The sequence below is a fragment of the Prosopis cineraria genome, unplaced genomic scaffold (assembly GCF_029017545.1).
Source record: "Prosopis cineraria cultivar Desert tree isolate PC_DT_omini unplaced genomic scaffold, ASM2901754v1 PC1288, whole genome shotgun sequence".
NCBI classification, from domain to species: Eukaryota; Viridiplantae; Streptophyta; class Magnoliopsida; order Fabales; family Fabaceae; genus Prosopis; species Prosopis cineraria.
Genome location: NW_026556613.1, coordinates 18,831 through 33,770, shown reverse-complemented (window position 1 = coordinate 33,770; position 14,940 = coordinate 18,831). Strand labels below are relative to the sequence as shown.

At 36.9% G+C, this 14,940-nt stretch overlaps 2 protein-coding genes across 2 annotated transcripts; both read left to right on the top strand.

Moving 5' to 3' along the window:
• The first annotated feature begins 4,350 nt into the window (after positions 1-4,350).
• On the top strand, positions 4,351-8,818 carry LOC129299760 (CDPK-related kinase 7-like). The gene is made up of 11 exons (XM_054938227.1): positions 4,351-5,401; positions 5,874-6,004; positions 6,136-6,177; positions 6,318-6,426; positions 6,787-6,865; positions 6,953-7,249; positions 7,355-7,470; positions 7,655-7,762; positions 7,832-7,894; positions 7,988-8,155; positions 8,331-8,818. Exons 1-11 carry the CDS (start codon positions 4,919-4,921, stop codon positions 8,466-8,468), a joined length of 1,734 nt encoding a protein of 577 aa, XP_054794202.1. The 5' UTR covers positions 4,351-4,918; the 3' UTR covers positions 8,469-8,818.
• Positions 8,819-9,967: 1,149 nt separating this feature from the next.
• On the top strand, positions 9,968-14,793 carry LOC129299761 (uncharacterized). The gene is made up of 6 exons (XM_054938228.1): positions 9,968-10,404; positions 10,936-11,028; positions 11,251-11,484; positions 12,017-12,119; positions 13,586-13,815; positions 14,250-14,793. Exons 1-6 carry the CDS (start codon positions 10,025-10,027, stop codon positions 14,470-14,472), a joined length of 1,263 nt encoding a protein of 420 aa, XP_054794203.1. The 5' UTR covers positions 9,968-10,024; the 3' UTR covers positions 14,473-14,793.
• The last annotated feature ends 147 nt before the right edge of the window (positions 14,794-14,940 follow it).

Sequence of the window (14,940 nt, the reverse complement as noted above, 5' to 3'; positions counted from 1 at the left end):
CCCTTTCTTCCCCCCCCCCCTCTCTCTCTCTCCGAGCTCTGGTCAAAGCAATTCCAATTTCGATTCCAATCTTAAAAAAAAAAAGAAAAAAGAAAGAAATCTCTCCTATTTCCATGGGGGTCACCTACTCTCCTATTTATATTGATCCACATCTTGCGGGGCCTCCTCCCCTGCTTCCCTCTCGACGCTTCTCAAGCTATTACCACCACTACTGTTCACTGTAGCCCCAGATAAGCTAATCCAATCAAATGCTCTAGTTTCCACATCCAAATCCTCTGAACATGCGCTATCTTTCTACAGAATTCACTCTTCAAGTAGATTAACCAATCACCGTTCATGCATACGCACTTCTCTAGGCATTATTACAGCCTTCCCCAACCCAGGCACAAGAAACAAAGCCAAACTAGTGTCCAACTTTCCAGGCCCCTTTCCACAGTTTGCTAGCCAACTTATATATATAACACCATTATTATCATTATATTATTCACATACATGGATGTGCCCCTCCTAATAACATTCCCCGAGGCATTGTCCCACCTCCTCCTCCCCCTTTGTCCTTCTCCCAACAACTTCTCATGAAAAATCTTCATCCCCACCAATTAATTACACCTTACTCTTTCTTGTCAATGAAGACAGAGAGAGAGAGAGCGATCATGGTATATATATTCAGAATCAGCTAGATATGTCGTGATTAGCGCTCAGGCAGGGGCCTTTGGATTCTGAACAATGAAAGCGGGGTTCTAACAACATTTGACCAAAATGGTTTGACAATGGAGATGTGGTTCTTCTTCCGGGATTTTTTTTTTCATTCCGCGTCCATTGGGACATCTGTGCCCCCATGTTCTTCCATGTTCACTAGCATTATTGTTGTTTATTTTTATGTATTTGGTGCTCCTGAGAACAAAATGTACCTATTTTATTCTATTCCTCCCATTTTTATCCATACCAGCTCTATGTAAATTAAAAGAAAGAAATAAAAATAAAGGACGGAGAGCGGCCTGGCATGCAGGATCAGGGTATCAAAGAATAAGAATTTCTTTCAAGTCCAGGTGACATCAAAAAGTATCACTATTGGAGTCCTTCTTTTTACCTTTCTTCTCTATCTCGCGCCCCCTCCCTCCCACGTCCCAAATCTAAATTATATTCTCACGCTCACAGAATATATTTCTTTCAAGAGTTTTGCCACTGTCCACTCGGAACCATCCAAGGCCACAATAACTGCTCTTTTCCTAGATTTTATTCGTGGCACGCAATCTCTTTTCTTTAAGATTAGTGTGAGTCTGCGGTCATAGGTTCAAGACAGTTCACCCCACTCGCCCGCCTTTGATTGTCTTGTGTCTTCCATAAAGGGTCAAACAGGGATTTCAGAACCAGAGAGAGAAAACTGAGAGAAATCTATGTTCTTGCTTCCCCACCTCTCTTTGCTTCGCAGAGCCCCAACCACTCTGTTGTTGGGGGGCCAGTCCTGACTCTCCAGTCTCAGTTCATAATGGGAAGGAGATTAATACATAAACTCCACACGTTTTGCCAATTCCTGGTTGTTTTCCTATCACTGCATTTCCTGAAAATCTTCAATTAACAGCATATAAGTGTTCACGTGGCAAAAGGAGAAAGTCAAAGCTGACCAGCTTGGGATTTGCAACTCCTGAATCATCACGGAAGATTAAACCATCCCGCAAACACACACACTGGTTCTCGTTATTGAGATGCACTCCGCAGATTTTGAAAATAGAAAATAGATAGTATGTTTATCTGACAGAATGAAGATCAGTAATCATTTTTCTTGATTCTTAATCATCTAAAAAAGGTGTTATGGCAGTTAGGAAAATGATTCAATATGCACATTTCTAGTTGGTAATATAAAATATTTTTGTCTCTATTTTCAAGTCACAGAGGGAATGCACCAGCTTGTGCTTATATAATAAATTAACAGCAATCATACCGTGGCTTACAAAGTGCCAACCTGACTTAATCATTTCATATATGGTCAAATATATGGAATCGCCAATGTACCTCATCATACGGTTACATGTATAATTTAGTACTTATATTATGTTATAGGCCGTAGCCATCTATGCCTATACTAACCTAGGTGCATATATTCTGTAACATCACTGGAGCCCCAAGGCTCTAAAGCTTAGCTTTCCTGGGTTTTGAGGGCCCGTTCCTTTTTTTAACCTTTTAGTCTCCTTGTTTTCAAATCGACCAAATATATGAATATTACAAATAGTTCAAAATCAGAATAAAGTTTGGTGCTTTGAATTTTAGTGAAAGGTGAGGAATAAAGAAGAGGAAGAGGTTAAAAAGCCTTTGTGCTTGTGGAATATATATACCCTCATCCAAAACTTTATAGGCATAAATAAACTGCCTTTTTTTATATATATGTGTGTCTGTGGTTCCAAGAAATGGGCCAACATCCAATTTAAATGTCATAAAAGCTTTGGTTGTGATTCGTAGGCGTGATCTAGCTAAAAAAGAAAGGGTATATGATTCTTGAATTGTTGCTCTAAAATTATCATCTTTATATTTTTGAAACTTTCGTTAAGCTACCATATGATTGACATCTTCATTACGCTTGGTTGTTGGACAGGGGTGGTTGAATATAGTTATGCCCAAATCTTTGTAGATGAACGATTGCTTGGGCATGCTATAGTATATTTATGATGTGGCATACTCTACAAGTGTAGCCATATTAGGTGCATGTTTGGATAACATTTTGAATCATTTTTGATGTCGAAATTATGATTTTTTGAAAATATATTTAAATATCTCTATTATGCACCAAAATTAATTATGAATTTAAAATTATGTTTTTCTAAAAATATCAAAACACCCATTATACATATTAAAATTAATTATGAACCTAAAAGGCTAAAATTGTGGTTTTCTTAAAAATATCCAAACACTTGTATACATGTTAAAATCAATTATAAACCAAAAAATATGCTTTGTAAAATAATTTATATAATTTTTGAATAAATTTTTAAAAAGTATAATTGAAAATATGAATTGAGAAGCAAGTAATAATAACTTATGAGATAATCATAGTCTTGAATTTATAATAATTTAGATATGTATGGAGGTATTTGGATATTTTTTTAAAAAATCATAATTTTGGCATGCATAATGAGTGTTTGAATATTTTTTGAAACAATAATTTTAAATTCATAATTAATTTTAACATGTAATGGAAATGTTTAGTTATATTTTCATAAAATCATGTTTCATTGATTGTCAATTTTGCTTTTCAAATTTACTTTTTAATTTTGATTAAAATTAATTATATGCCTTATGACGCAGTTAATTATATTCAAAATTAATTATATTAATCAAATTTTTTATATAAGTTATACCTACCAAACACCCCCTAGATTGTGGGGAAAGGAAAAACCCCTACACAAGAAGCGAATTAGAGCTTGTAAGAATAAAGTGATACTCAATATGCTAGTCAAAGGGAATGGATCTTTAAAGCCTTATGATTGTAAATTTTTTCTCTTTTTCTCCTTTATTCTCTTGTCAACTAGATCTCCTTCCCTGGTCTTTATAGTGGAGCTTAAAAGTTGCAGCACCAACTTTGGAGCAAAACCTGATTTTAAATCAAAACCAAACTAAGGACACATGTGGCACATGTTAAGGGGAGTCCACAGATAGACTATTTATCAAAATTAATCTCTCCTTAACAAGATGTAGGTTGAATCTGAGGACTTGGGTTGTTTGGTTTACAAATGATGAATAAGTAACTCATTTTAGTTGCGTGCCGGCAGACATTCTTGCAGAATGGGTTTTCCTAAAAATATAATCATCATGCTTTTATTATTACATTCCACTCCAACTCTTTCTTTATATGTTAGCTGTCTGGTCTGCAGAATAGAACTGCTCAAATCTGAATAAAGGAAATGGCTCACGATTTTTTAATTATTTGGAGAAGAAATTCTATGTGTGCACAGATCTCGCATGTTTACTTACATTCACCTCAAGGTGAAATGGTTCCAAGTTACTTGTGGGCAAGACAGATTCTCTAAGGAAGACACAGAAAATAATAGCAGAAAAGGACAGCCTTTGAGAGACCAACAAAAGGAGGTCAAAGCTTGAATATGGATACAGTGCAGAAGTTGTATTTAGAACTCCTAAATAACGTTGTTCTTGGTCTTATATGAAATGGATATATCCTTGTTTTTCTGAGATCAATGAGGACAGGCTGGAAGGATCCAAACTATGCCCCACTCACCTTTATTATTAGTAGAGAAAAAAGGATATCACCACTAATAAAGTGATACATGTCTCTGCAAACCATTCCATGGAAGAGGAATTTTTTTTTAAATAAAAAATTTGAAAAACCATGCAAAAAGAAGGCTTGGGTTTTCTCTCCTTTTCTTTTTCTTGCAGCTCCTGCTAAGCATCTTTGCCTCCTCACTTTCCTCATCTTTCCCCCTTCCCCACATTCCTCCTTTATATCGGAAAATATTTACTTAGTTTTCTTCTTGCTTTGGTTCTACCATCATTTCCTTTGTTGTTCTAACTACAGATTGCTTCTTTCATAGGCTAATTTTCACTAAGTTCCCCTCTCGAGCTTTCTTTGCTTAGTCATAAAAGCATAGTTCCTTTCGTCAACAGTTTACAGGATTACTTCTCCCGCTCAGATTTTCCATTCCAATAAATTCCCCTGATTTTAGTTCAAGGAAATACTGTGCTGCATGTATGGTCATCCTTGATCAACCAAAAGGAATTCAGTCCCCTTAAAGTTTCCACCCAACGAAATCCTTTTCTCTCTCCATTCCAGTATGACTTCCCTTTTCTGAACTTCTTGCTGCTTCAAATCTCTCAATTCAGTTTCTCTTTATCCTCTTGTATATTTAGAGCTTCTGCACTTGATTATTTTGTGGATTCCAGTGTGCTCTGTTATTGGGTTTCTGACTTCATGGGACTCTGTCATGGAAAACCTATTGAAATCTCACAAACTCATGGAGAAAACCCATTATATCCCGATGACAAGGACGGGCTTCCAAAAATTCAAACCCCCAAATCCTCAAACTTCCCCTTTTACAGCCCAAGTCCCTTGCCAAGTCTGTTCAAGAACTCACCAGCAAATTCAAGTGTGAGCTCAACTCCCTTGCGCATTTTCAAACGCCCATTTCCTCCTCCTTCGCCGGCGAAGCACATTCGGGCATTGCTCGCTCGCCGGCATGGTTCTGTGAAGCCAAACGAGGCCTCCATCCCCGAAGGAGGCGAATGCGAGATTGGGTTGGATAAGAACTTCGGGTTTTCGAAGCAGTTCGCAGCTCATTATGAACTTGGAGAAGAGGTGGGTCGTGGGCACTTTGGGTATACTTGCTCCGCCAAGGGAAAGAAAGGCAGCTTGAAGGGGCAAGATGTGGCCGTCAAAGTCATTCCAAAATCCAAGGTCTTGAGAGCCTTCTAATTTCTACCTTCCCTTCTGTATTTATATTGTTGTGAATTTATGCAGTGGGAATAGTATAAGATAAAACACAGAGATCAAAAATTTGGTTCCTCATCCTAACAATCATTGCATTCATGATTTGCTTCTGTCATGATCTGAAAATACCCTTTGTGGGCACGGTTTTTTCTGGAACATACGTCATCACGTAAGCAAATACACTTCGCGAGGCTTGTATGCTTTTTATTCGATATAGAGAATCAGGTTTAACTTTTACTTTGCTCAAGTGAACTCTGAAATATAGCCTTTCCCCCTTTATCGAAGTACCTTCCATCTTCGAAGGGCCTATTTATATTCTCAAATCGCATGCTTGAGTACAGGAATCATGGTGATCTGTGGTGCCTTTAGGCTATTGATTATTGTTTATTAAGACCATTGGAGTACTATTTTGTTCTGACGTTGGATGATAAATTGCCAGATGACAACAGCCATTGCTATAGAGGATGTACGGAGAGAAGTCAGGATATTGCGGGTTCTTGCAGGACACGAGAACCTAGTGCAGTTCTATGAAGCCTATGAAGACGATGAAAATGTTTATATAGTTATGGAGTAAGTTGAAGTTTCTAATTGTTATTCTTATACATACATACATAAATATATATATTTAAAATTCCCGTTGTTAATCTGTCATGGATCTCCATTACAACTTTCGGAGTTATTGATTAACTTATGCAACTCAGGTTGTGCAAAGGAGGTGAGCTGCTAGATAGGATTCTTTCCAGGTGAGATGTTCTCCTGTTTCCATTTTTTCAAACTAAAAAAGAGAGAAAGAAAAGTAGAGGAGGACATTCTAGTTTCATTTTGGTACCATTGCTATAATTAATGACATTCTAATCAGCACAAAGTCAATTGTAACTTATAGGGGCGGGAAGTACTCGGAAGAGGATGCCAAGGTTGTCATGATTCAGATTTTAAGTGTGGTGGCCTTCTGTCATCTGCAGGGCGTGATTCATCGTGATCTCAAGCCAGAGGTGATTAACTCATGAAGCTTGTTACTCTGTTAAAATTACATTTTTGGTGCAAACACTCTGCTAGACAATATTAACTGTGTTTCTTTTTTTGGACCTAGGGCTTCCTTAGATCATTAATGACAGGTTTTATTATATCCGTGCTTGTTCATTGATTATCTATTATTTAAAAAAGGAAAATTCTAGTTTAGAACCCTAAATTGTGAATATTTATACTTAAAAATAAATTTTAAAATTATTCTAGAAGGCATTAAGGGAAAAAAAAATTAAACTGCAATGAAAAATTACAGTAAAAGATTCCAAGTTAAATTTTTGTGGTACTCTACTGGTTTCCTAACATAGATGATCGTTTTCCTGCTTCAGAATTTTCTTTTTACTTCTAAGGATGAAAACTCCACATTGAAGGCAATTGATTTTGGACTGTCTGACTACGTGAAGCCAGGTTCGGCCTGTTGTATACTCCGTGCATATTCTCTAAATTTTTAGCAGAAAGTACAACAGTCAGGGCTAACATGTAAAATTCTTGCAGATGAGAGGTTGAATGATATTGTAGGGAGTGCATATTATGTAGCTCCTGAAGTTTTGCATAGGTCATATGGGACAGAAGCTGACATGTGGAGCATTGGTGTAATTGCTTATATTCTTTTATGTGGAAGCAGACCCTTTTGGGCTCGGACAGAATCTGGAATATTTCGCGCTGTCCTGAAGACAGATCCAAGTTTTGATGATGCTCCTTGGCCTTCTTTATCAGCTGATGCTATAGATTTCGTGAAGAGGCTGTTGAATAAGGATTATCGTAAAAGATTAACTGCAGCTCAGGCTCTCTGTATGTCTTGCATCTCCTTTCCCATGTGTGGCATAAATGTTATATTAACTTTCTTCTTTTATGGACTTAGGAATAAAATTGCTTATTGCCTTATTTTGTGCTCAGGTCATCCTTGGCTGGCTAATCATCATGATGACTTGAAGATACCTTTCGATATGATAATCCTCAGACTCGTTAGAGCTTACATACCCTCATCTTCTTTACGCAAATCAGCATTAGGGGTATGGATTATCCTTTGGTGTCTGATTATATATCATCATACTATTATTATCTCAGCTAGAAGTTTGCTTAATATTTTCCTATTTATATCTCAATATTGAGTCTGAATATCTCTTTGTAACCTTTAGTATCTTCTATTGAAGCCATGGATATGCGTTGATTATTAAAGCCTTTTCATATTGGCAGGCTCTCGCTAAGACGCTAACAGTATCTCAGCTAGCATATCTAACGGAACAATTTACTCAGTTAGGGCCTAACAAAAGTGGATTTATCTCCATGCACAACTTTAAGACGGTCAGCACGAGTCCAAAATTATTGTATTTTCACCAATGCTTTTCAAGCCATTGACATGTTTGTTAGCAGGCTGTTTCAAGGAGCTCCACTGAGGCCACAAAGGATTCCCGGGTCTTAGATTACGTGAACATGGTAAGCATGTGAGAGATCATACCTACTTGGTGCATTTTCTTGCGACCTTGCTTGCTTCCCTGGAGTATAAATTCATCACAATGCGTGTTGCAGGTTAGTTCTATCCAATATAGGAAATTAGATTTTGAGGAATTCTGTGCTGCTGCTATAAGTGTGCACCAACTAGAGGGAATGGAGACCTGGGAGCAGCATGCAAGGCGTGCCTATGAGCTGTTTGAAAAGGATGGAAATCGGCCAATTATGATTGAAGAACTTGCCTCGGTAATCATTTTATGCACATACCTATTTGACTATAGCTTGCCAATGAATACGTACATATTTATCCGAACCATCTGAACCAGTTAATGTGAACTCACTGAACTTCTTTTAGATTTAGTGTCCTCGACTCCTTACATTCTCTGTCACCGAGCTTTTGGAGTTTCATGTATTATTCCAGGAACTTGGGCTTAGCCCGTCAGTACCTGTTCATGTGGTCCTACAAGATTGGATAAGACATTCCGATGGGAAGCTTAGTTTCTTAGGATTTGTCAGACTTTTGCACGGAGCTTCTCCCCGCACAATTCACAAGGCGTAAGAGTACACCTGGTTGCAATTATATGGATCACTTAAACTTCATCAGCAATGGTCAATCTCCATTGCAATGATGGTTTGAGTAAGCTAAAGGCTACAGTCGACGAAGCTATTTTCAGCATCTCCTATTGTTGAGCTCACTGTTCCTAATTTTTGTATGCACGAGAATCCTTCACCTCGTTCCCTACTCTCTTTATGGTTGGTTAGTGCTCAACGTCAGAGGATTGTACAGAGGAATGTAGATCACATATTGTACTTGGTACTAGAGGAACTGCTCAAAACTGAGTTGTGTTTTCAGGTTCATCACTTGTGTACCCATTCCACTTACCAATAAAATCTTTCCAATTCTAACAACTCTAACAACTCCGTGATACTTGACAGTATTTTTGCCTTTTCTTTATCCTTTTTACATATTTTCAGGTACAACGGTTCATAGTTAAGTCAAATGATGCAATGGATCATAAAAATTTTAATTATCAGCAAGTGATAGAGCTGGCACGTGGTTGTATTTAAATGTATTAATTAAGCCGGTTTAAATATAAATGGTCAAAATTCAGATAATCAGCAATCAAGTGTAAAGTGATCACTTCAATTATAGCACGGTTGTTGACGTTATCATTGTGCACAGGGCACCACTTCATTCAAAACCTTTTTCAATTATTGCTTATTAGTGTATATATACTCTCCATATCTAGACGTCAGAAAGTAAATTTTAACTAACTTGTACAGTTTAATTATGTTTGAAATTTTTAAAATTAGACTAAAACATCTTTGTAATTAACTACTTATTCTTTACTTTTTTATTAATTTAATTTAATGATATAATCCGATTATAAGGGTAGTTTAAAAAATAATAAAATATGTGACAATTTCTCTTATAATAAAGAAGAGTAGTTCCATAAAATGAACATGAATGTATAAAAATTCTCTGCCCTTTTCTTTTAATCTTTTGCGTGGTCATCTATAATTATTTTTTTTATTAAAGTTAATTTCATTTGAAGTATTATTGAGCACCAAATGTAGACATCATTTTTAAGAACAATTTATATTTAAATTTTATGGGTGACTAGTTTCTTCCCTTCCACTGCATAAATTTTGTGAATTTGTTCGCTTTGCCACGTGCGCCCAAACCAAACATTGGATCATAAATTGGTTCTGCCAGCATCTTACAGTTCGGTCTTGAGATGGCTTAAACATTGGATCATAAATTGGTTCTGCCAGCATCTTACGGTTCGGTCTTGAGATGGCTTCTCATTGCTCATGGATTGTCTAAGTAATAATCAAATGTCTGAATAGAACATATTTAAATTTGATGGTATATGTTTAAAATATATTATTAAAATTTACTCCCAATTGAGTGAATTCTGGCAAAAAAAAAAAAAACTTGATTGATATTTTCCAAAAAAGCCAACAGAGCGGAGGCATAGTTGTCAGGTTTAAAAAAAAAAAAAAAAAGCAAAAGGTACAGTTCGGTCAGGACACCGAGGGAAATAGACCAGAAGGAACGAGATCTGTTGATAACCTGAAAGTGTCATTTGACGACACGTAAAGCATGGGTCCATGTTCTTGGTGCTGATCTGGATGGTGTACTTAATCCCTCGCGGCACGCCAAATCGTTTCCTCCTTTTACCGCTTGGAATGGCAATTCACGTCACTCCAAATGCTAAACCAAAATCCAGATCTCCAATTCTGCTGCTTGCCCTGGCAATCACTGCAATCGCGCTATTGTTCCTGTTTCGCTCTCTGGTTTCCACAACCGGATCCTCACTCCTCATCTCAACATCCCTTCAAAACGAGGTGAAACAGAGGCGCCATGAAAGGTACTTGTACTGGGGCACTAGAATTGACTGCCCTGGAAAACACTGCGACACTTGTGCAGGTTTGGGTCATCAGGAGTCCAGCCTCAGGTGTGCCCTTGAAGAGGCCATGTATCTTCAGAGGTGAGCATCGATGCCTTTGTGTTCTTCTCATTGGGTTCTTGTACAGGTCTTCTTATGTCTTCTGTTGCTTAACCTTTCCTTCCTTTTTCCTGAAGTAAAACTACCTAATGCATACTAACGACAATGGTGAATTCAGATAAGAAAGGATGTAACTTCCCTAAATTAATGATCTCTGGCTGTTGAACTGACAGAGACTCGCAATGCAAGTCTGGGCGTGTAAAAGGAGATAGTCCCAAACCTTAATCTTCTTATGAAAGAAAACTCTCTCCGCACACGCGCACACACTTCATGGCCCTGTCCACATAAGATCATTTCTTGAGTTCGTAATACACTTCTGGTTCACTTGTTTGTTCTCTATCTTGATATGGTCGTTGAATGGAGTGTCTTTAGTTTTCAAAACCTAAACTTTCCAATCTGCTGCGGCTTTCACCAGCTAAACTTGCTGTGTATTCTGTTCTGGTTGAATATATATATATATATATAGAGAGAGAGAGAGAGGTTTCTCACCTATTTCGACCACACTTGCTGCAGAACTTTTGTCATGCCATCAAGGATGTGTATTAATCCAATGCATAATAAGAACGGGATCCTTCATCTGTCCAATACCTCCAGTTCAGGGGCAAGGTGAGTTGCTTTGAAGCTTTCTTGTCTGCTGGTTAAGTGGTTATAGAAAGAGAACAGTAGAAGCTGTTCTTTTCTGCTTTAGATTATAATTTGATTCAAATGAACAATAGCCTTTTCTAAGTATATGTATACCTTTGTTTGCCTCTAGCATATGCTTTTTCATAGTTTAAAACGGAAAATTGTTAGATCATTTAACTTGACTAGCTGTATTTTATATTGTAGTTGGGCAGCAAGTTCTTGTCCCATGGACACTTTATATGACATGGACCTCATATCTGAGACTGTTCCTGTTATTTTGGACAATTCAAAAGAGTGGTATCGGGTTCTATTAACAAGCATGAAGTTGGGAGCACAAGGGGTTGGTCATGTGGAAGGAGTTAGGCGCATTGATCTTAAAGAAAATAATAAATTCTTCAATCTCTTGCTCATAAACAGGACTGCAAGCCCTCTTTCCTGGTAAATCGTCCAACCATATCTCTTCATTTTCCTCTATATTTCCTTTACTTAATCATCCTGGCTTCTTAGAATCAGATTCATGAATGAGAGACTGCAGCTTCTTAAATGACTATATCATGAATCAAGGTTGACTTCCAGGAAGGAGAGTAGGGAATTATTTGGATGTAATATGAATCAGAATTGTCTTTCATCTAATATATGTGGGAACACAGCATTTGAATGTTAACTGGGGAAAGTTAGGATTTGAAAATTTTCATTTCTATACGGTGTAATTATATGTGATACTTGGTGAACACATACTTGATCTTGATCCTTGTTAGTAGATGGGAGTTTTTTAGGTATCAAGTGTTCAATAATCTCATTATAATGGCCTAATGAAGCTTTTTGAAAATTCTTTCCTACTTCAGTATTTTGAGCTTTCAGTCATATTGCCACTTGTATTAACCTACATTTTCTTGTTAAAGGAGTTCATTTGAAATTTTACATTTTTCCCCTTTTCTTTTTGTCTGAGTCGCTAGTGATGATCTTCCAGGTTTATGGAATGCAAGGAGCGTAACAAACGAAGTTCTGTAATGTTGCCATATTCATTTTTGCCCTCAATGGCAGCAAGGAAGCTTAGAGATGCAGCTGAAAAGGTCCATCTGATATGTATACTCTTTAAGTTTTCCCATTTAATTTGGTGATTTTCCCATGTAGTATTTCAAATTTGCATGGAAAATAGATTTCAACTTTGTTGCTTGGAGATTGCAATGATTAAGAATTTATTGTGTGGATATTTTAGCTCTTTCATTATTGGAGTTGGAGATGTTGATTTGTCAAAAACAAAAATTATGTCATCGGTAGTTGCAGGCACATGAAAATTTCTAATCTCTGCGCTTGATAGCTTATTAGAATAAAAAGGAGTATACAACCAAACCTTGAAACTTGCAAGCCTATTCATGGCATGTTCACCACATAATACTAGTAATTTAATTTTTTTTTTAGCACATATGGTGTTTTGCGGATTCGTTCAAGCAAGTCAATTGAGTTGATCCCATTATACTATGGAAAATGAAAAGGAAGAATGAGGGGTGTAGGGTAGGTTCCTACTGCTGAAAGCCAACTGATTGTTGAGCTTTAGAGAGCATGTATCCTGGACCTGAATTCAGGTAAATATGTCACTATGCCCTCATTGAGTCATTGGTAGTTGTTCAATTAAAATCGGTTGTGGCATTTTATCAAAATTAGAACTGATTGTGACCATGACTGCACTGAGTTTGGATTTAATAAGGGGCAAATTCAGTAAAAGATGGTAAGAGTTCATCCCATTTGTCGATTTGTAACTCACATGGATTGATGAAATGGTGTGTTTTGGTTTGTACAATTTGGAGTGTCTGTTTAATTGCAAACAGATTGCTGGAATGTATTTTTTATTCCTCTCGTGATATTTGTCTCTTGCTAAATCCAAGTCTTGACTACGCTAGCAAAATGATCTCTTTCCCTTTTGATATGATTTTTCATTCCAAGTTCCTTTGTTGTCTTCCTTTCTGAAGGTTGGTGGGGGTAGGGAGGGGAGAGGAAAAAAGTTGATGATGATATGCAAAAAAGCCTAAACATCACATGTTGGGGAAAATGATGAGTAGGAGTTGGAGGATATTTCCTTGATTCTAAAATGATTTTACTGAAGATATTAATGTTTTAGTCAAATATTTGAGTTTTAGTAATTGAATGTGGCTTAAAAATAACTACTTCTGTCAAGAGTCTGTGAGCATGTACTTCTGTTTCATTAGTATGCTCCTCGATGGTACCATAGTAAATTTACATTATTTAGCTATTAAATGTGTAGTTGGATGTTTTGACATCCTGCTTTGTGGAAAAATCACCTGTGAGTTGTGTAGTTCACTGTTTCTTGCGGTGATAGTGGTGTAAAATCACTTTCTTGACAATGGTAGTTCAGAACTGAATCAATGAAAATTTTAGGTTATCAGTAGATGAGGCTTTGCATGCTTTACTTTGCCAAAAATTATAGTAATTCTGATACTTATATGCTGGATATATCAAATGCCTGGGCTTTGATGCCTCTTTATCATTAATTGGTATCTAAACACATACTTGTTCACAGATCAAAGCAGACCTTGGAGATTATGATGCCATCCATGTTCGTCGTGGTGATAAATTAAAGACGAGGAAGGACAGATTTGGGGTTGAGAGGAGCTTGAGTCCTCACCTTGATAGGGATACACGGCCTGAGTTTATTCTCTGCAGAATTGCAAAATGGGTCCCTGCAGGAAGAATCTTGTTTATTGCTTCGAATGAGAGGACTCCTGGATTTTTTTCACCACTTTCTGTCAGGTAGTCATTCTCATTTTCATACGGGGTTCTGAAAAGTAGAAATTTTGGAAGCTATCTTGTATATGAAATTAGGTTTCATCACCACCTTCTGATCGAATTTAAAGCCAATTTTATTCTGAATCTGGCTATACTTAATTTGTATTACTTAATGAAATTAAGGGAGCAGAATAAAGTATAACATGGTAATTTTGTTTCTCATAATTGGTTCTTTTGCGTCTGTGGTCCTATTTGAAAAGCTGCTCAACATATTTGAGGTTGGCTGTACGTATCATCCCAGTAGTTTATAGTAGTTTGAATTTGTGTTTATTTAAACGAAGCAACAGTTTTTGGAGAGAAACTTTTGTCTTAATGGCTGAAATAAAATGAATTGCCATTTTTGAATTTCTTTTACCAAAGCCTGATAGTTTTATCTTGATGGTGACTCAATTTTGCAGGTATAAATTGGCATATTCATCAAACTATAGCCACATGCTGGCTCCCCTGATCGAGAACAATTACCAGCTATTCATGATCGAGAGGCTTGTCCTGATGGGTGCTAAAACGTTCATAAAAACTTACAAGGAATACGAGACAGATCTAAGCCTTACTGATGACCCGAAAAAGAACACTAAAAACTGGCAGATACCTGTTTACACCAAGGATGAAAGTACATGCTAACGCTAACCCTCACATGATACTGAAATTTCTTTGTAATTAAAATTTCAGGCAGAAATTCTGGGTGTTGCGAATTATAGGCTGATAAGTTAAAATTGTAAATTTTCACAAGTCGGCAAAATTACATTTATTCGTTATTCGTATGTTCAACAAAAAAAAAAAAAGGTATCACAGTGCGGCACTGTCTTTTTCATTTAAGCTGTAGGCTTGTCTTCTAGTGAAGTCTTGATCAGTAGGGTAACAACTCATTCGTTATTCGCAACTACTGTGATGGTGGAGAGTCCACTGCTTATTTTAATGGAGTACACTTGTCTGCTTGTTCAATTCTTGATCAGTAAGGCAACAACATCCGTTTTCCATTTGCGAGTGATCAAATCTATATCCCGCAAAAAATGACGCCATGTAAAAAGCATATAGCAAAAACTAGTGGCTGTCAATTGCAGTTTCCAACTCCCAAAAAAGCTTCAGACT